Below are 23,399 nucleotides of genomic sequence, written 5' to 3'. Positions count from 1 at the left end.
CTGCCCACTGCTCCCCTCACCTCCCAGGGCGTGAACAAGGGGATGGGTTAAATGCAGAGGACAAATTTCACCACACCTAGTGTGTGTGTGTGACAATAACTGGTACTAGAGATGTCCGATAATATCGGGCTGCCGATATTATCGGCTGATAAATGCTTTAAAATGTAATATCGGAAATTATCGGTTTCAAAAAGTAAAATGTATGACTATGTACACGGACGTAGGGAGAAGTACAGAGCGCCAATAAACCTTAAAGGCACTGCCTTTGCGTGCCGGTCCAACCACATAATATCTACGGCTTTTCACACACTCAAGTGAATGCAAGGCATACTTTGGTCAACAGCAGGGGTGTCAAAGTCAAATGGACGGAGGGCCAAATAAAAAATTTAGCTACAAGCCGAGGGCCGGACTGTTCGAATGTTCATTGAAAAAATTTTAAATGACGCATATAGTCTAGTGAACCTAATTGAACCTACTGAAAACCTAACAAATATATTCCAATATGATCAGATAAATAAAGCAATATTTTCTTATGGCTCTGTCAGTAATCTTTCATTTTCAACAGACACAAAAGACAAATTTCCTTTATATAAAAATCCCCATAACATGAACATTAAATGAAAGAAACCGGTATTCAAGGCACCATCAGTAGCCTATATTTTCTATTTTAGCAAAAGTGGGCTAAATTTACTTCAAAGAAAAAAACAATAATAGCAATTTTCTATCATCCACTCAACTGAAATATTTTTAAAATATAATTAAATTGAAATACAATAAAATAAAGTGCAAAAATCTATAAATCAAAAACAACACTTTGTTTAAGGAGAAGTAACATGCAGTGAAAACAAATATTAAACTTTAACTTTTAAACTTGAATTGAGTAAAAACTCTAAATATGTGATTGCACAGTAATGTTCACATTAAACCCCCCTCCTCCCTCCGTGGGAGGGAGGCGAGTTGGGTGCCCGAAACCCCCCGCTGGTTTCGGCCCGCCCCTTGGCGCGCGTGGCACGGCGGGCTCCGCGACCCGACGGCTGGCCCTCGTGGCTTGACGGCTGGCGCGTCCCGACGGGCCGCGCGTAGGGGTCAAACGCAGAAGTCTCAGGGCCTCGTGGTGAGGGGGTGGCCTGCGGGTTTCGGCCCGCTTGACCCCCCCGCTCCGCTTGGCGCGCGCGGCACATGACGGGTTCCGCCACCGACGCTCGGGCTGCAGCCCGACGGTGGTGCGGGCCCGGCGGTGACGCGCGGTTTGGGGAAACAAAGCAGAAGTCTCAGGGCCTCGGGGCCGGGTTTCGGCCCGCCCCCTTGGCGCGCGTGGCACGGCGGGCTCCGCGACTGACGGCCGGGCTGCAGCCCTTCGGCCGGCAGGCGCGTCCCGGCGGGCCGCTCGCCCCCTTTCGGAACCTTGGACCGGCATCCGCTTGGTGCGTGTAAAAGATCTGCGGTCTGCGGGCCGGTTCTAATAATAAATCAAGATCATCCCAAGGGCCGTAAAAAACCTTCTCGCGGGCCGGATATGGCCCGCGGGCCTTGACTCTGACATATGTGGTCAACAGCCATACAGGTCACACTGAGGGTGACCGTATAAACAACTTTTAACACTGTTACAAATATGCGCCACACTGTGAACCCACACCAAAGAAGAAGGACAAACATTTCGGGAGAACATCCGCACCGTAACAGAACAAATACCCAGAACCCCTTGCAGCACTAACTCTTCCGGGATTCTACAATATACAGCCCCCGCTATACCCTACCCCCCCAACCTCAACCTCAGGGAGAGCATGTCCCAAATTCCAAGCTGCTGTTTTGAGGCATGTTAAAAAAAAGAATGCACTTTGTGACTTCAATAATAAATATGGCAGTGCCATGTTGGCACTTTTTTCCATAACTTGAGTTCATTTTAGGGCTGCAACAACTAATCGATTAAATCGATTATTAAAATAGTTGCCGATTAATTTAGTCATCGATTCGTTGGATCTATGCTGGGCGCATGCGCAGGTTTTTTTTTTTTTTTTTCCAATTACATTTTTTTATTTTTTTTTATTTTTTTAATAAACCTTTATTTATAAACTGCAACATTTACAAACAGCTGAGAAACAATCAAAATAAGTATGAATTATCAATTAAATATGGATAGGATAGAAATGTAGTTTGTCTCTTTTATCCGAGTATTAATCGAAGCAATAATCGACAGATTAATCGATTATCAAATTAATCGTTAGTTGCAGCCCTAGTTGATTTATTTTGGAAAACCTTGTTACATTGTTTAATGCATCCAGCGGGGAATCACAACAAAATTAGGCATAATAATGTGTTCATTCCACCACTGTATATATCGGTATCGGTTGATATCGGAATTGGTAATTAAGAGTTGGACAATATCGGGATATCGGCAAAAAAGCCATTATCGGACATCTCAATTGGTACTTTAACTAATGATGATGATCAGCATCAGACATCTTTTTATATAGCTCGGTTGGTAGAGTGGCCGTGCCAGCAACTCGAGGGTTCCAGGTTCGATCCCCGCTTCCGCCATCCTAGTCACTGCCGTCGTGTCCTCGGGCAAGACACTTTTCCCACCCGCTCCCGGTGCCACCCACACTGCTTTAAATGTAACTTAGATATCGGGGTTTCACTATGTAAAAAGCGCTTTGAGTCACTAGAGAAAAGCGCTATATAAATATAATTCACTTCACTTTTTTATTAGCTGTCCAATGCAAAGCCTGCGTCTTTTTTTATTTTATTTATTTTTTTACTTTTTTATCCAAAAATAAAATATGATTTTTGTTAGAGATTGACTGTTCTGATTAGTCAAAGAGGCCGATAACCGATATTCCAACATGAATATTACACTTCAGTAAACACGGCTTTCAGTACTTTTTAAACATGTTTTTTTTAGTAAAGGTGGCACCAGTAGACATGTTTCATTTAGCAGCAAAACACATTTAATACGTGTATCTAAGAGGACATTTGCATTAAAAATGGCTAAAAATATGGCATTTGTCTACATCACAATAATTCACCCTATACTCCTTTTTATATCAGTTTATGGATTTAATACATTGTAAAGTTTCCTCACACATTTCTGGGCTCCTTCACGTCGATTATAAATTGAAACATTATTCAAGACGTCTGACATTCCTTCCTGGGTGTTACAGAAAGTATGAGAATGTGTGAGCTGCTGCCTGCTCTTCACCTATAAGACATTGTCCCGCTTGTCAAGATGTTTACACAAAGTTTAGGTTTTAGCAGATATATCTTCTCTGTCGCTTTGGTATTTGACTGAATGACGGAACATGAAAGTCGAAGCGCACATTTCATGAGCCTGCGCTCCGGGTGTTGTGGACGGAGGCTCGTCCTGATTGCTGCTGCTGGAGCCGAGACAAAGACGCCAGGAAAGAAGGACAAAGACTGGATCCTGAGGTTTTGACAGGTAAGCCGAGGAGACACACTGTGAAGGATTCTGTCCAACTACAAATAAATGCCCTGGCAGATATCAAAACATATTCAGGGAAAAGTATCGACAATGGAAGTATTTATTTTTCTTTTTTTATGAATGTTGTGGTTTTTATCATATTGTAGTTGTTTATTACACTTTGCATTAATATTTTGCTGTTTTTTACATTTTTTGTTGTCTTTTGCTTGATTGTAAAAGATACACAACTATGGAGGAGCTGGTCTGAGGAGTAAAAGATGTTCATATGTTGTTAATATTCAGTGTTTTATTGTTCATAGTTAATATTGTAAATCCCACTGTCTTTATTTTCATGTACATTTTGGGTGTCCCATTCAGTAAAAAACTGTAAAATTCTGTTCCTTTTTTTTTTTTTTTAAGGTGGTCCATCATAACTTTTTTAGAACTCTATCGGACATTGTGACTTTATTATGGAGCAGCTGGTCTGACAAGTAAAATACGTTCAAATGTTGTTAATATTCAGTGTTTTATTGTTCATAGTTTATATTGTAAATCCCACTGTATTTATTTTCGTGTACATCAAGGGTTGGAATTGGGGGTTAAATCACCAAAAATAATTCCCGGGCGCGGCCACCGCTGCTGCCCACTGCTCCCCTCACCCCCCAGGGGGTGATCAAGGGTGATGGGTCAAATGCAGAGAATAATGTTGCCACACCTAGTGTGTGTGTGTGACAATCATTGGTACTTTAACTTAATTTTGGGTGTCCCCTTCAGTAAAAAACTGTATAATTCCATTCCTTTTTTTTTTTAAGGTCATATGTCATAACTTTTTTAGAACCCTATCAGACTTTGTGACTTTTGGTATTAGTGTTCTGGAAAAAAAGGGACCCCAACACACATACTGTACAGCAAGTTTTTACAGCTAAATGTGTATATATCATTTATACACACATACACATTGGCCCCCCCAGACACTTTTTTTCTCTCAATGTGGCCCCCGACTCAAAATATTTGCCCAGCTCTGCTCTAGAGGGCCACCACAAAATGTTTCTCAGCTGTGTAATACACTTTTCCACCACTTGTGGCAGTAATGAGAAGAGCAGTGTGGAGTTTAAGTCATAGAAGTTTGTAAAGCATAAAAATGAAGACTAAAGTGGTCAAGCTGTGTTTAAAGTAATCATAAGATAAGTTTAATTATTATTTAATATTATTTTTCTAATACGCCTGACCTCAGCCTAATAAAGAGATGTGAATATTTGGTGTACACTAACCATTGGCCACGTAGGTGATTTTGCACAGGACGTTGTCTCTGCTGATCTCCTTGTCGCCCTCTGGTGGACTGACCAGGGTCTGGCAGATCATGGCGATGTTGATCTTGGCGCGGACGCAGCGGCTGCTTGGCTGAGGCGTGGGCGGAAGAAGGCCAAACGTTAGCGGGAGCGGCCGACGGGAATGTCCGCCCACCCGTCTCACCTGCGCGTTGTCGTGGTCCACGGAGAAGTTGCACACCAGCCAGGTGTCGGGGTCGCTCTCGTCGCTCGCCATGATCTTGCGCATGGCCGACAGGTAAAGGACGTCCCGCTGGGAGGCGGGCCACACCCTCTGCGGCACGCACACACATTAGCGCCGCCCATCAAGCAAAGGTAGACGTAGCCAGGCCTTACCTTGTGTGTTTGGTGGACGATGACGGCGTTGTCTGACAGCGTCTCCACGATGTTGAAGCTCTCGATGGTGGCTGCGGAGAGCGAGAGGCGGCGGTGAGACAAGAGTGTGTTGGGACTAGTGAGGGCAGGCGGTGTGGGGACCTACTCTCCCAGTCGTTGCGGTAGGCCGTGTCCCAGAAGTAGTGACACACCTCGTGGCCCGTCACACCCTTCACTGAGTGGGTGGCCTTCAGTGGGTCCAAAACTATCCCGTTTTCCTCCACCTCTCTGCGGTACACCTGGTGGACGTACATACTTTTAGTCCCTCACTCAACACTCAACTACTTCAAGATTTGATTCGGTTCTTGATTCAGAATCAATACTTTTTTTTATTTTAAATAACATTTCATGTTTAACTACAAACCCCGTTTCCATGTGAGTTGGGAAATTGTGTTAGATGTAAATATAAACGGAATACAATGATTTGCAAATCATTTTCAACCCATATTCAGTTGAATGCACTACAAAGACAACATATTTGATGTTCAAACTCAGACTTTATTTTGTTTTTGCAAATAATAATTAACTTGGAATTTCATGGCTGCAACACGTGCCAAAGTAGTTGGAAAAGGGCGTGTTCACCACTGTGTTACATGGCCTTTCCTTTTAACAACACTCAGTAAACGTTTGGGAACTGAGTAAAGTAATTGTTGAAGCTTTGAAAGTGGAATTCTTGTTTTATGTAGAGCTTCAGTCGTTCAACAGTCCGGGGGTCTCTGCTGTCGTATTTTATGCTTCATAATGCGCCACACATTTTCAATGGGAGACAGGTCTGGACTGCAGGCGGGCCAGGAAAGTACCTGCACTCTTTTTTTTTACGAAGCCACGCCGTTGTAACACATGCTGAATGTGGCTTGGCATTGTCTTGCTGAAATAAGCAGGGGCGTCCATGAAAAAGATGGCAGCATATGCTGTTCCAAAACCTTTATGTACCTCTCAGCATTAAAGGCCTACTGAAACCCACTACTACCGACCACGCAGTCTGATAGTTTATATATCAATGATGAAATCTTAACATTATAACACATGCCAATACGGCCGGGTTAACTTATAAAGTGACATTTTAAATTTGGCGCTAAACTTCCGGTTCGAAACGCCTCTGAGGATGACGTATGCGCGTGACGTAGACCGGCGAACACGGGTATGCCTTCCACATTGAAGCCTATACGAAAAAGCTCTGTTTTCATTTCATAATTCCACAGTATTCTGGACATCTGTGTTCGTGAATCTGTTGCAATCATGTTCATTGCATTATGGAGAAGGAAGCTGAGCAAGCAAAGAAGAAAGTTGTCGGTGCGAAATGGACGTATTTTTCGAACGTAGTCAGCAACAACAGTACACAGCCGGCGCTTCTTTGTTTACATTCCCGGAAGATGCAGTCAAGATGGAAGAACTCGGATAACAGAGACTCTAACCAGGAGGACTTTTGACTTCGATACACAGACGCCTGTAGAGAACTGGGACAACACAGACTCTTACCAGGATTACTTTGATTTGGATGACAAAGACGCAGACGTGCTACTGTGAGTATGCAGTTTTGGCTTCTAAACATTTGATCGCTTGACCGTATGTGCGCAACTTTTTTTTGCGTATGTACGTAACTTTTTAAAAATATATAAGCTTTATGAACCTTGGGTTAGGTGAACGGTCTTTTGGGCTGAGTGATTGTGTGTGTTGATCAGGTGTTTGAATTGTATTGGCGTGTTCTATGGAGCTAGGAGCTAGCAGAGGAGCTAGGAGCTAGCATAACAAACACGCAGGTGTTTTTATGCAGGATTAATTTGTGGCATATTAAATATAAGCCTGGTTGTGTTGTGGCTAATAGAGTATATATATGTCTTGTGTTTATTTACTGTTGTAGTCATTCCCAGCTGAATATCAGGTCACCCCCGGCTCTCACAGCATCTTCCCTATCTGAATAGCTTCAACTCCCCACTAGTCCTTCACTTGCACTTTACTCATCCACAAATCTTTCATCCTCGCTCAAATTAATGGGGAAATTGTCGCTCTCTCGGTCCGAATCTCTCTCACTTCATGCGGCCATCATTGTAAACAATAGGGAACTTTGCGTATATGTTCAACTGTCTACGTCACGCTACTTCCGGTAGGGGCAAGCCTTTTTTTTATCAGATACCAAAAGTTGCAATCTTTATCGTCGTTGTTCTATACTAAATCCTTTCAGCAAAAATATGGCAATATCGCGAAATGATCAAGTATGACACATAGAATAGATCTGCTATCCCCGTTTAAATAAAAAAAATTCATTTCAGTAGGCCTTTAATGGTGCCTTCACAGATGTGTAAGTTACCCATGCCTTGGGCACTGATGCACCCCCATACATCACAGATGCTGGCTTTTGAACTTTGCGTCGATAACAGTCTGGATGGTTCGCTTCCCCTTTGTCGAATATTTCCAAAAAACAATTTGAAATGTGGACTCGTCAGACCACAGAACACTTTTCCACTTTGCATGAGTCCATCTTAGATGATCTCGGGCCCAGAGAAGCCGGCGGCGTTTCTGGGTGTTGTTGATAAATGGCTTTCGCTTTGCATATTAGAGCTTTAACTTGCACTTACAGATGTAGCGACCAACTGTATTTAGTGACAGTGGTTTTCTGAAGTGTTCCTGAGCCCATGTGGTGATATCCTTTACACACTGATGTCGCTTTTTGATGCAGTACCGCCTGAGGGATCATAGATCCGTAATATCATCGCTTACATGCAGCGATTTCTCCAGATTCTCTGAACCTTTTGATGATATTACGGACCGTAGATGTTGAAATCCCTAAATGTCTTGCAATTGCACTTTGAGAAATGTTCTTAAACTGTTTGACTATTTGCTCACGCAGTTAGGGGTGTACCTCGCCCCATTCTTTCTTGTGAAAGACTGAGCATTTTTTGGGAAGCTGTTTTTATACCCAATCAGCCTGCACACCTGTGGGATGTTCCAAATAAGTGTTTGAAGAGCATTCCTCAACTTTATCAGTATTTATTGCCACCTTTCCCAACTTTTTTGTCACGTGTTGCTGGCATCAAATTTTAAAGTTAATGATTATTTGCAACAAAAAAAAAAGTTTATCAGTTTGAACATCAAATATGTTGTCTTTGTAGCATATTCAACTGAATATGGGTTGAAAATGATTTGCAAATCATTGTATTCCGTTTATATTTACATCTGACACAATTTCCCAACTCATATGGAAACGGGGTTTGTACATTCCTTCATAAAATAGATACTGTATTTTTCGGACTATAAATCGCAGTTTTTTTCATAGTTTGGTGCGACTTATACTCAGGAGTGACTTGTGTGAAATTATTAACACATTAGCGTAAAATATCAAATAATATTATTTATCTCATTCACGTAAGAGACTAGACGTATAAGATTTCATGGGATTTAGCGATTAGGAGTGACAGATTGTTTGGTAAACGTATAGCATGTTCTATATGTTATAGTTATTTGAATGACTCTTACCATAATATGAGTTAACATACCAGTTGGTTATTTATGCCTCATATAATGTACACTTATTCAGCCTGTTGTTCACTATTCTTTATTTTAAATTGTCTTTCAAATGTCTATTCTTGGTGTTGGCTTTTATCAAATACATTTCCCCAAAAAATGCGATTTATACTCCAGTTTTTTTTCCTTCTTTATTATGCATTTTCGGCCGGTGCGATTTATACTCCGAAAAATACGGTACATTTCCATGTTACCTCACAGAAAACTGGTTTTGTTGAAGAAAATGATACGCAGACATTTAATAAAGTGGCTGGATATCACAGATTTATTTTTTTGAATCCTAATTTTTGATGGGATTAAGAATCGTTACAGATAAGAATCACGATTCATTTTGAAAATCCGTTTTGTGACACCCCTAATAGTCAGCCCAGACCCGTTGTGTCCTTGAACACACAGTGAAGACAAGGTTTTGAATAGGGATGTCCGATAATGGCTTTTTGCCGATATCCGATATTCCGATATAGTCCAACTCTTAATTACCGATACCGATATATACAGTCGTGGAATTAACACATTATTATGCTTAGTTTGGACAACCAGGTATGGTGAAGATAAAGTCATCTAAAAAATAAGATAAATAAATTTAAAACATTTTCTTGAATAAAAAAGAAAGTAAAACAATATAAAAACAGTTACATAGAAACTAGTAATTAATGAAAATGAGTCAAATTAACTGTTAAAGGTTAGTACTATTAGTGGACCAGCAGCACGCACAATCATGTGTGCTTACGGACTGTATCCCTTGCAGACTGTATTGATATATATTGATATATAATGTAGGAACCAGAAATATTAATAACAGAAAGAAACAACCCTTGTGTGTGAATGAGTGTGAATGGGGGAGGGAGGTTTTTTGGGTTGGTGCACTAATTGTAAGTGTATCTTGTGTTTGTTATGTTGATTTAATAAATATAAAAAAAATAATAAACAGATACCGATAGTAAAAAAAAACGATACCGATAATTTACAATATTACATTTTATAGCATTTATCAGACATCTCTAGTTTTAATAATGCTTTGTACCGGAGCACTTTAAAATACATTTAAATGAAAAGTGCGTTACAAATCAAATCTATTGCTATTATTTCTGAGGGGTGGTGTGGCGTCCTACTCTGTTCAGCGGGCCTTGAACGCACCATAAGGAGTATAGAAGGATGACTGTGTTCTAAGAGGCGAACTTGTAGGTTCTATGCAAATTAAATCACCAAAAATGAGTCCCGGGCGCGGCCACCGCTGCTGCCCACTGCTCCCCTCACCTCCCAGGGGGTGATCAAGGGTGATGGGTCCAATGCAGAAAATAATTTTGCCACACCTAGTGTGTGTGTGTGACAATCATTGGTACTTTAACTTAACAATTGAATATCTAAGTTGCTCAGACAGTAATGACTTCAGATTGGGGTAGGGTATTTCTAAATTAGGAAAGATGTTAATGTCTCTTGTTTTCATGTTTAATCACGGTTTTGGGGTTTAAATGTATTACTGAGCGTTTTACTGCAGTGATGATGAATATGCTTTGTTACACATGATGACAGTGTGATGTGTCAATTGTCATCCACATTGTGTCGTACCTTCATCTCCCCTTCCTCCACCACCAGCTGCCAGTTGGCGTCGCCGCCGACGTCCTGCAGGGAGTAGGTCATGTGACTTTGCACCATCTCCTCCACCTGCAAGACGACAACTTCACTTTCAACACTAAAGGTGGCTTTCAAAATGTCCTCTTAGGAAATAACAACTTGAGGGAGCAGGACGACACTTTTACCTCTCTGCTAAATCTGTGCACATGAGAAGACATGAGAGGACATGAGAAGACATGCAGAGGACATGACAAGACATGAGGTGGCGACTTGTCCAGGGTGTACCCCGCCTTCCGCCCGATTGTAGCTGAGATAGGCTCCAGCGACCCCAAAAGGGACAAGCGGTAGAACAAAGGATGGATGGATGACAAGACATAAAGAGGACATGAGAAGACATGAAGAGTTTGTGAGAAGACATGAGGACATGATAAGGCATGAAGAGGACATGATAAGGCATGAAGAGGACCTGAGAAGACATGAAGAGGACATGACAAGACGTGAAGAGGACCTGAGAAGACGTGAAGAGAACATGACAAGAAATGAAGAGGACATGAGAAGACGTGAAGAGGACAGGAGAACACATGAAGAGGACATGAGAAGACCTAAAGAGGACAAGAGAAGACAAAGATGCATTAGAAGACATGAGGAGGACATAAGACATGAAGAGGACATGACAAGACGAAGAGGACATGACAAAACGAAGAGGACATGACAAAACGAAGAGGACATGACAAGACATGAAGAGGACATGACAAGACGAAGAGGACATGACAAGACGAAGAGGACATGACAAGACATGAAGAGGACATCAAGAAGACATGATGAGGACATGAATATGACATGAGGAGAACATGAAGAAGACATGATGAGGACATGAAGATGACATGATGAGGACATGAAGACATGATGAGGACATGAAGATGACATGGGAAGACATGATGAGGACATGAGAAGGCATGAGCAGGACATGAGAAGACATGATGAGGACATGAAGACATGATGAGGACATGACAAGACATGAAGAGGACATGACAAGACGTGAAGAGGACATGAGAAGACGTGAAGAGGACATGACAAGAAATGAAGAGGACATGACAAGACGTGAAGAGGACATGAGAAGACGTGAAGAGTACAGGAGAAGACGTGAAGAGTACAGGAGAACACATGAAGAGGACATGAGAAGACCTAAAGAGGACAAGAGAAGACATAAAGAGGACATGAGAAGACAAAGATGCATTAGAAGACATGAGGAGGACATAAGACATGAAGAGGACATGACAAGACACGAAGAGGACATGACAAGACGAAGAGGACATGACAAGACATGAAGAGGACATGACAAGACATGAAGAGGACATGACAAGGCATGAAGAGGACATGACAAGACATGAAGAGGACATCAAAAGACATGATGAGGACATGAATATGACATGAGGAGGACATGAATATGACATGAGGAGAACATGAAGAAGACATGATGAGGACATGAAGATGACATGATGAGGACATGAAGACATGATGAGGACATGAAGATGACATGGGAAGACATGATGAAGACATGAGAAGGCATGAGCAGGACATGAGAAGACATGAGGACATGAAGACATGATGAGGACATGAAGATGACATGATGAGGACATGAGAAGGCATGAGCAGGACATGAGAAGACATGATGAGGACATGAAGAAGACATGGGAAGACATGATGAGGACATGAGAAGGCATGAAGAGGACATGACAAGACGTGAAGAGGACCTGAGAAGACATGAAGAGGACATGACAAGAAATGAAGAGGACATGAGAAGACGTGAAGAGGACATGAGAAGACGTGAAGAGTACAGGAGAACACATGAAGAGGACATGAGAAGACCTAAAGAGGACAAGAGAAGACATAAAGAGGACATAAGACAAAGATGCATTAGAAGACATGGAGGACATAAGACATGAAGAGGACATGACAAGACGAAGAGGACATGACAAGACATGAAGAGGACATGAAGAGGACATCAAGAAGACATGATGAGGACATGAATATGACATGAGGAGGACATGAAGAAGACATGAGGAGAACATGAAGAAGACATGATGAGGACATGAAGATGACATGATGAGGACATGACATGAGGACATGAAGATGACATGGGAAGACATGATGACATGAGAAGGCATGAGCAGGACATGAGAAGACATGATGAGGACATGAAGATGACATGATGAGGACATGAGAAGGCATGAGCAGGACATGAGAAGACATGATGAGGACATGAAGATGACATGGGAAGACATGATGAGGACATGAGAAGACATGAGGAGGACCACTGACTACAGCAGACACGAGGAGGACATAAGAAAACATGAGGACATGAAAAAGACATGAGAAAACATGAGGACATGAAGAAGACATGAGAAAACATGAGGACATGAAGAAGACATGAGAAAACATGAGGACATTAAGAGGACCACTGACTACAGCGGACACGAGGAGGACATGAAAAAGAGAAGATGAAGACATGAAAAAGAGAGAGAGAATATGAATACATGAAAGAGAGAGAGAGAGAAGACGAAGACATGAAAAAGAGGGATGAAGACATGAAAAAGAGAGAATATGAATACATGAAAGAGAGAGAGAAAGACATGAAAAAGAGATGAAGACACGAAAAAGTGGTTAGAGTGTCCGCCCTGAGATCGGTAGGTTGGAGTTCAAATCCCAGCCGAGTCATACCAAAGACTATAAAAATGGGACCCATAACCTCCCTGCTTGGCACTCAGCAACAAAGGGTTGGAGTTGGGGGTTAAATCACCAAAATGATTCCCGGGCGCGGCGCCGCTGCTGCCCACTGCTCCCCAAGGGGATGGGTCAAATGCAGAGGACAAATTTCACCACATCTAGTGTGTGTGTGACAATCATTGGTACTTTAATCTTTAATCTTAAAAGAGAGATAATATGAATACATGAAAGAGAGAAGACAAAGACATGAAAAAGAGAGAGAGAATATGAATACATGAAAGAGAGAGAGAGAAGACGAAGACATGAAAAAGAGATGAAGACATGAAAAAGAGAGAGAATATGAATACATGAAAGAGAGGGAGAGAAGACAAAGACATGAAAAAGAGATGAAGACATGAAAAAGAGAGAGAGAATATTAATACATGAAAGAGAGAGAGAGAAGACAGACATGAAAAAGTGATGAATACATGAAAGAGAGAAGACAAAGACATGAAAAAGAGAGACAACCTGCTCAGCCAGTCTGTGAGAGCCTGAACTGGAGAAGACATCAGGTGGTGGAACTGGACTGGATCTCTGGATTCTTGTCTTCTCCGTCTGACACTGGGAAGCAGAAAGACAACTCTCACCCAGAGACGTGGCATCTGTAAAGCTGAGTGCTGATAGCATAAATAACATCATCCCTCTGCAGTTGAGTACAACACAGAATCCTACATCCTGCTTTCAGGGTCTGATCACTAACTATTTGTTAGAACTGTCTGGAATGGAATTATGCTGTCTTTCAATTAAAGGAGAGTGGTCATTGTTTTTTGCTCATAATACAGACACGTTTGTTACTGGATACATTCTTCAAGGCTTTGTAATGTAGATACTTGTTTATATTGACAAATGTGCTGTTCTATTGTTCAATGATTATTAGGCACGTGTGCTTAGCTGTTGTGTAGCCGCTCGCGCCTTTAGTTGGAGACTTTGAGACTAAAGCGGAACAAAATGTGTGCTTGTTAACTGCTGTCTCGTATCGGATTGTTTTGACGATAGACTGATATCAACATGGTAGATATCGTTATCATACCTGTTCTATTTTATCCTGTCGATCCAGAGCAGCTTCCACCGCGTCAAAGAACTCCTCCTCGTTAATGAGGCTGTTGGGGCCTTCCTGTCAAGACAGAAAGTTGACGTCAGTAAGCTCAGCGGCGCGCTCGTCTTGCAACCACCACGCCACCTCGTAATCCGGACCCCCGAAGTGGGACTTCTTCTTCAGCTCGTTGAGGGCCGCCTTGTAGCTCTCCTCCACTCTCCTCCTCTTCTCCATCTCCTGCACGGAACAGGAAGTTGAGGCAGGAAAGGCGCAATGGCGGCGGTGGCGTGCGACGCACCTTGTCCAGCCTCTTCTGCCAGCTGTCCTCCCTCTTCACCATCAGGTCCATGCAGTGGGACAGCGTGGCCAGGATGCCCGCCGTGGTGGCTTTGAACGTGATGGCCTCGCCTTTGAAGTCGATGGCGTTCACATCTTTAGGACCGGAGCACGGGAACACTGCGGGGATGATGATAATAGCAGATGTTCCAATGTGGGATATCACCACGGCGATACTGATACACATCAGTCAGGGAGGCCCATATTCATTTAGTAAAAGTTATCTAAACATAAATAGTATCCGTTACGGACGTTAACTTATGTCTTCATTACGCGATGAAGACATGAAAGAGAAAGAGAGAATATGAAGACATGAAAAAGAGAGAAAGAGAATTTAAAGACACGAAAAGCAGAAATAGAAGATGAAGACGTGAAAAAGAAAGAGAATATGAAGACATGAAAAAGAAAGTGAGAGAATATGAAAACATGAAAAAGAAAGAAAGAAGATGAATACATGAAGAGAGAGAGAATATGAAGACACGAAAAAGAGAAAGAGAAGATGTGAAAAAGAGAGAATATGAAGACATGAAAAGGAGAGAAATAGAAGATGAAGACATGAGAAAGAGAGAAAGAGAATTTGAAGACATGAAAAACAGAAATAGAAGATGAAGACGTGAAAAAGAAAGAGAGAATATGAAGACATGAAAAGCAGAAATAGAAGATGAAGACAGGAAAAAGAGAGAAAGAAGATAAATACATGAAGAGAGAGAGAATATGAAGACATGACAAAGAGAGAAAGAGAAGATGAAGACGTGAAAAAGAAAGACAGAATATGAAGACATGAAAAAGAGAGAAATAGAAGATGAAGACATGAAAAAGAGAAATAGAAGATGAAGACGTGAAAAAGAGAGAATATGAAGACATGAAAAAGAAAGAAATAGAAGATGAAGACATGAAAAAGAGAGAAAGAGAATATGAAGACATGAAAAGCAGAAATAGAATATGAAGACATGAAAAAGAGAATATGAAGACATGAAAAGCAGAAATAGAAGATGAAGACGTGAAAAAGAGAGAGAATATGAAGACATGAAAAAAAGAGAGAGAATATGAAGACATGAAAAAGAGAGAAAGAGAAGATGAAGACGTGAAAAACAAAGACAGAATATGAAGACATGAAAAAGACAGAATATGAAGACATGAAAAAGAAAGAGAAATAGAAGATGAAAATGTGAAAAAGAAGGAAAGAGAATATGAAGACATGAAAAAGAGAAAGAATATGAAGACATGAAAAGAGAGAAAGATAATATGAAAAGACATGAAAAGAGAGAAAGAAAATATGAAGTCATGAAAAAGAGAGAATATAAAGTAATGAAAAATAAATAGAAGATGAAGGCATGAAAAAGAAAGAGAATATGAAGACATAAAAAAGAGAAATAGAAGATGAAGACGTGAAAAATAGAGAGAATATGAAGACATGAAAAGGAGAGAAAGAATATGAATACATGAAAAGAGAGCAAGATAATATGAAGACATGAAAAGAGTATATGAAGACATGAAAAATAGAGGAGAATATGAAGTCATGAAAAAGAGAGAATATAAAGTTATGAAAAACAAAGAGAGAATATGAAGACATGAAAAGGAGAGAAATAGAAGATGAAGACATGAAAAGGAGAAATAGAAGATGAAGACGTGAAAAAGAGAGAGAATATGAAGACATGAAAAGCAGAAATAGAAGATGAAGACATGCAAAAGAAAGTGAGAGAAGATGAAGACATGAAAAAGATTGTCTTCATATTCAATATTGATAACAATAATCTTAATTATTACTTTGCCTGGAAAGAAAACAATGTTTGTCTTGGTGCCCTAAAATATGAGCCCTCCTTTAAGGCAACACTTGCTTTGACCTTAAAAAGTACACATTTTAGGCCCGTATGCATAAATATATATTAGAGATGTCCAATATTATCGGACTGCCGATATTATCGGCCGATAAATGCTTTAAAATGTAATATCGGAAATTATCGGTATTGGTTCGGAAATTATCGGTATCGGTTTCAAAAAGTAAAATGTATGACTTTTTAAAACGCCGCTGTACGTAGTGGTACACGGACGCCAATAAACCTTAAAGGCACTGCCTTTGCGTGTCGGTCCAGTCACATAATATCTACAGCTTTTTACGCACACAAGTGAATGCCAGGCATACTTGGTCAACAGCCATACAGGTCACACTGAGGGTGACCGTATAAACAACTTTAACACTGTTACAAATGTGCGCCACACTGTGGACCCACACCAAACAAGAATGACAAACACATTTGGGGAGAACATCCACAACATAAACACAACAGAACAAGTACCCAGAACCCCTTGCAGCACTAACTCTTCCGGTACGCTACAATATACACCACCCGCATGTTAAAAAAAATAATGCACTTTGTGACTTCAATAATAAATATGGCAGTGCCATGTTGGCCTTTTTTTCCATAACTTGAGTTGATTTATTTTGGAAAACCTTGTTACATTGTTTAATGCATCCAGCGGGGCATCACAACAAAATTAGGCATAATAATGTGTTAATTCCACCACTGTATATATCGGTATCGGTTGATATCGGAATCGGTAATTAAGAGTTGGACAATATCGGATATCGGCAAAAAAGCCATTATCGGACATCTCTAGTATATATCAGTGTTTCCCACACATTCATTTATTTGTGGCGGCCCGCCACGAAAGAATTACGCCCGCCACCAATAAAATAATTTTATTTTTATTTTTTTTATATATATTTTTTATTTTTTTATTTTTGTCCTGTCCAGCTTCTCAGGCAAATCATATAGTTGATGTAGATGCCCATATAGGCTGTTCAGATTTACTTTACAAAAGAGAAGTGTAGGATACTTCTCTTGTTGCCTTATTTGTATTTGACCACTACTGTTTTCTGTTTATTTGTTACTGACTGTGGCAGGACACCTCTGCCTCTGTTTCACTTTATGTTGCTGGTAAATAATATGGTTGTAGTAGTAGGCTAAAGTTAAATTATTTAGTATGCACTAATTAAAGGGGCAGAGCTTTAAGAGACATTTTAGCTTTTATATTTTATAAGATATATTTTTTGTAAGAACCACAATTAATAAATATATTTCAGTGAATAACTTATTGTTCAAATCTGTATATAAATATGTACATAAAGTGTTGTAATTATCTTGTAAAATGGATGGATGGACGTTTAAAACAAAACTGTTGTTATTAATTAGTAAGTATACATTTTTTGAGCCTTTTTAGAGAAAATAATATTGTAGTAAATTATGCAAATTACTCGATGATGTCATGGTGACCACGCCCATAGCCACGCCCCCACCGCCACAGGTATCTTGGCAGTTTATGGGAAACACTGTGTATATATATATATATATATATATACACACATACATACAGTATATGCGCTAATGTGGTTCAGTGGCAGTTAGGGAAAAAAAAGGCCGATACACGTCAAAATGCCAAATATCGGTGGCGATAATCGGTCAATCTCTAATTAGGACTACTTACATTTGTCTTTGCTGCCGTTGTTGTTGTGAAGAAACTCTCCATCGGTGCGGGTGCTGGGAAAGTCGTCCTCGTCGTCCTCCACAACTGAAACACAAGAGAGCCTTTAGGTTGTCATCGCGCACACACACACACACACACACACACACACACACCGCTGCCCTCGACAAGATGACAATGGTGTGGTTTCATCTTGAGAATGGAGCGAGGCTGAGAGGGATCGGAATGAGAACAAAAGGCGCGAGCGTGAAGAGGCTCAAAGCCCACAAAGTCAGACTCCAAATAAAAGACTAACCATCCAACCCGACTTTAGCAGGTTTTACAAGTCGCCGCTTACTTTTGTCCCGCTGCAGCTCGTCCTTGGAGACGCCGTCTGCGCAGCCGTCAAAGTACCTCTGCAGCGTGTCCACCTGTCGGCACAGGATGTCCCTGAAGGTGTCCATCTCCGCCAGCTTCTCCCTCAGACTGTGGCCCTTCTAGGAAGGAAGCAACGTGGTCAGACGCCGCGCAACGTTTCGGGACTTTTGGCGCGACGACGGGGCCACCTTGAAGGAGGAGGTGGAGGTGGCGGAGTAACCGCTGGTGGCTGACGTGAGGGACAGCATGGAGCCATGCCGTCGCAGACTGGACTCGGAACCGTAGCCGGGGTCCGCCTGCATTGGAGACAAGATCAAAAAGGGAGAGTACGATTACAAGTCCTGCAAGATTGTTAACATCTAAGCTTTATGTTGTTTAAGAGCGGGTAACCATGGCAATAGCACAGCAAGAGACACTTCCATGCTGCACCACCAGGAGGCAGTAGAACCACAGACAAGGTAACGACAGGTCAATGACCGACAGTAACTCAGCTTTAGTGCAACACAACCTCCTGAAACTGCCATTGTGGCACAAAGAGAGTGTGCTTTGTGGTCGCTCCTGCAGGTTCAACACGGAGCTGCTGCGGCCGATAAGGAGTACGTGATCCAATCAGTGCCACGCTTTGTCATCCCGTGTTTTTGTGTTTTTTTTATGGCCGCAGTGTGTCATTCCAGGAGGAATCCCACGAATGACACCTACTTTTACACAAGTGTTGTGTTGCCACGGAGACGCGGGCAGGGGTTAATGGTGACTCATGGTGGGTGGGATGACTGCTAAAACTTACCGCCTGTGAGTCAACTAAAACGTTATAGTGGGTGTGGCGATGAGTTTGGCAACAGAGGTCTTTAGCTAATGCTTTTATTTTGGCGGCCAGCGGATTATTGCATTACCGCTAAGGGTGCAGGACAAAGAGCTCCAATAACCAATGCACTTTTGCAAGGAGGCCAAGTTACCCGCGCTAAGCTGGGGAGCGCCTTCTGGTACCTTCAATCCCTTCAATTAGAGATGTCCGATAATGGCTTTTTTGCCGATATTCTCCAACTCTTAATTACCGATTCCGATATCAACCGATACCGATATATACAGTCGTGGAATGAACACATTATTACGCCTAATTTTGTTGTGATGCCCCGCTGGATGCATTAAACAGTGTAACAAGGTTTTCCAAAATAAATCAACTTCAGTTATGGAAAAAAAGTGCCAACATGGCACTGCCATATTTATTATTGAAGTCACAATCAATCAATCAATCAATGTTTATTTATATAGCCCTAAATCACAAGTGTCTCAAAGGGCTGTACAAGCCACAACGACATCCTCGGTACAGAGCCCACAAAATGCATTATTTTTTTTAACATGCCTCAAAACAGCAGCTTAAAATTTGGGACATGCTCTCCCTGAGAGAGCATGAGGAGGTTGAGGTGGGCGGGGTTGGGGGGGCGGGGTTTAGGTGGGGGGGTAGGGGGTAGCGGGGGGTGTATATTGTAGCGTCCCGGAAGAGTTAGTGCTGCAAGGGGTTCTGGGTATTTGTTCTGTTGTGTTTATGTTGTGTTACGGTGCGGATGTTCTCCCAAAATGTGTTTGTCATTTTTGTTTGGTGTGGGTTCACAGTGTGGCGCATATTTGTAACAGTGTTAAAGTTGTTTATACGGCCACCCTCAGCGTGACCTTGCATTCACTTGTGTGTGTGAAAAGCCGTAGGTATCATGTGATTGGGCCGGCACGCAAAGGCAGTGCCCTTTAAGGTTAGAGATGTCCGATAATGGCTTTTTTGCCGATATCCGACATTCCTCTTAATTACCGATTCCGATATCAACCGATACCGATACATACAGTTGTGGAATTAACACATTATTATGCCTTATTTTGTTGTGATGCATTAAACAATGTAACTTTACCATTTATTATTTGATTAACGTGGACCCCGACTTAAACAAGTTGAAAAACGTATTGGGGTGTTACCATTTAGTGGTCAATTGTACGGAATATGTACTGCACTATGCAATCTACTAATACAAGTTTCAATCAATCAATCAAAAACAAGGTTTTCCAAAAAAAGAGAACAACTTCAACTCCAGTTATGGGAAAAAAAGTGCCAACATGGCACTGCCATATTTATTATTGAAGTCACAAAGTGCATTATTTTTTTTAACATGCCTCAAAACATCAGCTTGGAATTTGGGACATGCTCTCCCTGAGATAATCCTGATACCCACTACAACTATGGCAAATACTATACTTTGATTCCAGAGTATACTAGAGCATACTTGGGGGGTGGGGGGGGGGAGATTAGAAGGTAGCGGGTGGTGTATATTGTAGCGTCCCGGAAGAGTTAGTGCTGCAAGGGGTTCTGGGTATTTGTTCTGTTGTGTTTATGTTGTGTTACGGTGCGGATGTTCTCCCGAAATGTGTTTGTCATTCTTGTTTGGTGTGGGTTCACAATGTGGGCATATTTGTAACAGTGTTAAAGTTGTTTATACGGCAACCCTCAGTGTGACCTGTATGGCTGTTGATCAAGTATGCCTTGCATTCACTTATGTGTGTGTGAAAGCCACATATATTATGTGCCTGGGCCGGCACGCTGTTTGTATGGAGGAAAAGCGGACGTGATGACATGTTTTAGAGGACGCTAAAGGCAGTGCCTTTAAGACACGCCCCCAATATTGTTGTCCGGGTGGAAATCGGGAGAAATTCGGGAGAATGGTTGCCCCGGGAGATTTTCGGGAGGGGCACTGAAATTCGGGAGTCTCCCGGGAAAATCGGGAGGGTTGGCAAGTGTGCCCTACGTGCGTGTTTTACCGGATATGTACAGCGGCGTTTTAAAAAGTCGTTAATTTTACTTTTTGAAACCGATACCGATAATTTCCGATATTACATTTTAAAACATCTCTACCTACAATAAATATAAAAATCGATATAATTGAGTTATCGGTATCAGTCAAGTAGTAAGTTTTCTGTATTAAGGTCCTGGGTTCTGTGTGGAGTTTGCCTGTTCTCCCCGTGACTGCGTGGGTTCCCTCCGGGTACTCCGGCTTCCTCCCACCTCCAAAGACATGCACCTGGGGATAGGTTGATTGGCAACACTAAATGGTCCCTAGTGTGTGAATGTTGTCTATCTGTGTTGGCCCTGCGATGAGGTGGCGACTTGTCCAGGGTGTACCCCACCTTCCGCCTGATTGTAGCTGAGATAGGCTCCAGCACCCACCAAGGGAATAAGCGGTAGAAAATGGATGGATGGATGGATGGGTTTGGAAAAAAAACCAGTTCATCCCTAATTACTGCTATGTCGAAAAAGACAACAAGAAAACCAAACGACAAAGCAGAGACAAAGTCAGCCGCTCCGTGTTTTGACACGTACAAGACACATTCTCACCACACTTTGGAGACCAGATGAGAACCGACACGTTGTTGACAAGTCTCACGTTTTTAAAAAAATAACATAAACACCTCCAGGTGGCAAGTTTCTGTAAAGTATCTTGACCCCAGCAACTATTAGCACTAGTCTGACACATTTTTCCATCATATGAGGCATGCTAGTTAGAACCTCTGCCTCACAGTCTGGAGATCATGTAACTACACTTAGACTTCCTTTTATTGTCATTCAAATTTCAACTTTGCAGTACAGATAAGAACGAAATTTAGTTGCATTAGCTCATGGTAGTGCAGGATAAAAGAGCAATAAGGTGCAGATATAAATAACCAGCTTGCTTACGCGCTTGAGATGTATCGAGGCCGACGTACATTTCTACATACTTTGGCGACATACTGAGGTGGTCGTTTAGGTTTTGCCAACATTCTAACAATGGAAAACAGATCCGAGGCAAGGCCACAAAACTCACTTTTTGGCTTGATATTCAGATTAATATTTGTGAGGACATTCATTTATCTAACTGGTTTTCATTGAGGGCCGTATCGCAGTGATGGCTTCCATCAAAGGGCCGCTTGAAACAGCAAATATTAGAATTTGAATATTGAAAATATGTTTTTATGTACGCAGTGAAAAATAAAAAAAGCATCTGTAGATTTTACAGGGGAAAAAATGGCAAATCATTCACCAGAATTTTACTGTGAAATATACAGTTTTTGCTACATATTACGGTAAATGGAAAAACAATAACACTTTTTTTTTTTAAATTCTGCCATCTAAGGTGCCAGATTTTTACCGTCATTTTTAGTTTTCCATTTGCGGTAATACAATTTAAAAACAACAACAAAAACGGGCAGCTCAAACGACAGACTTTTATCGTAAAAAAACTAGAGATGGCCGATAAATGCTTTAAAATGTATTATCGAAAATTATCGGTATCGGTTTCAAAAAGTAAAATTCATGACTTTTTAAAACGCCGCTGTACGGAGTGGTACACGGACGTAGGGAGAAGTACAGAGCAGTTGCGTCTCCCAGTCATACTTGCCAACCCTCCCCATTTTTCCGGGAGACTCCCGAATTTCAGTGCCCCTCCCAAAAATCTCCCGCGGCAACCATTCTCGCGAATTTCTCCCGATTTCCACCTAGCCTTAAAGGCACTGCCTTTGCGTGCCGGCCCAGTCACATAATATCTACGGCTTTTCACGCAAACTTGGTCAACAGCCATACAGGTCAGGTTCTAAAACACTCAGTGTGACCTGTATGGCTGTTGACCAAGTATGCTTTGCATTCACTTGTGTGTGTGAAAAGCCGTAAATATTATGTGACTGGGCCGACACGCAAAGGAGGTGCCTTTAAGGTTTATTGGCGCTCTGTACTTCTCCCTACCTTCGTGTACACAGCGGCGTTTTAAAAAGTCCTACATTTTACTTTTTGAAACCGAGACCGATAATTTCCGATATTACATTTTAAAGCATTTATCGGCCGATAATATCAGCAGTTCGATATTATCGGACATCCCTAATTTTTACCTAATATTTATGCATTTTATTGAAGTCATTTACTTTTTATCTTATTATATATGCAATATTGTATTTAGTTCTATTTATTTATTATATATTTACTTTATATTTTTTTAATCACATTTTTTTTATCCCAGCACACAGCAATTTCTACCCGCTGGTGATGGCTCCAAACACAAGAAAGAAGCCTCTCCTACTGGCTTGTGATTGGCCACAACTACTTTCAGTATTGGTGCGTTCAGTTTACCTGGGAAGTGGGAGCTGGGAATGACGACATCGCCGAGCTGTGAGCGTTACAAGGTCAGAAATCAGGATG

At 41.5% G+C, this 23,399-nt stretch overlaps 1 protein-coding gene across 6 annotated transcripts in view; it reads right to left on the bottom strand.

The window, feature by feature from the left end:
* The window catches only part of cert1b (ceramide transporter 1b), a 51,315-nt gene that overhangs the window by 2,390 nt on the left and 25,526 nt on the right, over nucleotides 1-23,399 (bottom strand). For 3 of the 6 annotated variants that reach the window (XM_062057436.1, XM_062057438.1, XM_062057442.1), the window contains 12 exons: nucleotides 18,385-18,492; nucleotides 18,177-18,315; nucleotides 17,843-17,926; nucleotides 14,319-14,476; nucleotides 14,165-14,257; nucleotides 14,015-14,098; nucleotides 13,453-13,545; nucleotides 10,213-10,308; nucleotides 5,228-5,360; nucleotides 5,083-5,153; nucleotides 4,892-5,020; nucleotides 4,690-4,819 (listed from right to left, as the gene is read on the bottom strand). In XM_062057436.1, coding sequence (XP_061913420.1) covers nucleotides 4,690-4,819; nucleotides 4,892-5,020; nucleotides 5,083-5,153; nucleotides 5,228-5,360; nucleotides 10,213-10,308; nucleotides 13,453-13,545; nucleotides 14,015-14,098; nucleotides 14,165-14,257; nucleotides 14,319-14,476; nucleotides 17,843-17,926; nucleotides 18,177-18,315; nucleotides 18,385-18,492 — 1,318 coding nt within the window. The remainder of the gene's footprint in view (nucleotides 1-4,689; nucleotides 4,820-4,891; nucleotides 5,021-5,082; nucleotides 5,154-5,227; nucleotides 5,361-10,212; nucleotides 10,309-13,452; nucleotides 13,546-14,014; nucleotides 14,099-14,164; nucleotides 14,258-14,318; nucleotides 14,477-17,842; nucleotides 17,927-18,176; nucleotides 18,316-18,384; nucleotides 18,493-23,399) is intronic. The other 3 variants (XM_062057437.1, XM_062057441.1, XM_062057439.1) reach the window with 1 other exon arrangement.

The sequence above is a fragment of the Entelurus aequoreus genome, linkage group LG08 (assembly GCF_033978785.1).
Source record: "Entelurus aequoreus isolate RoL-2023_Sb linkage group LG08, RoL_Eaeq_v1.1, whole genome shotgun sequence".
In the NCBI taxonomy this organism is placed as follows: Eukaryota; Metazoa; Chordata; class Actinopteri; order Syngnathiformes; family Syngnathidae; genus Entelurus; species Entelurus aequoreus.
This window is presented reverse-complemented; position numbering and strand designations above follow the sequence as displayed.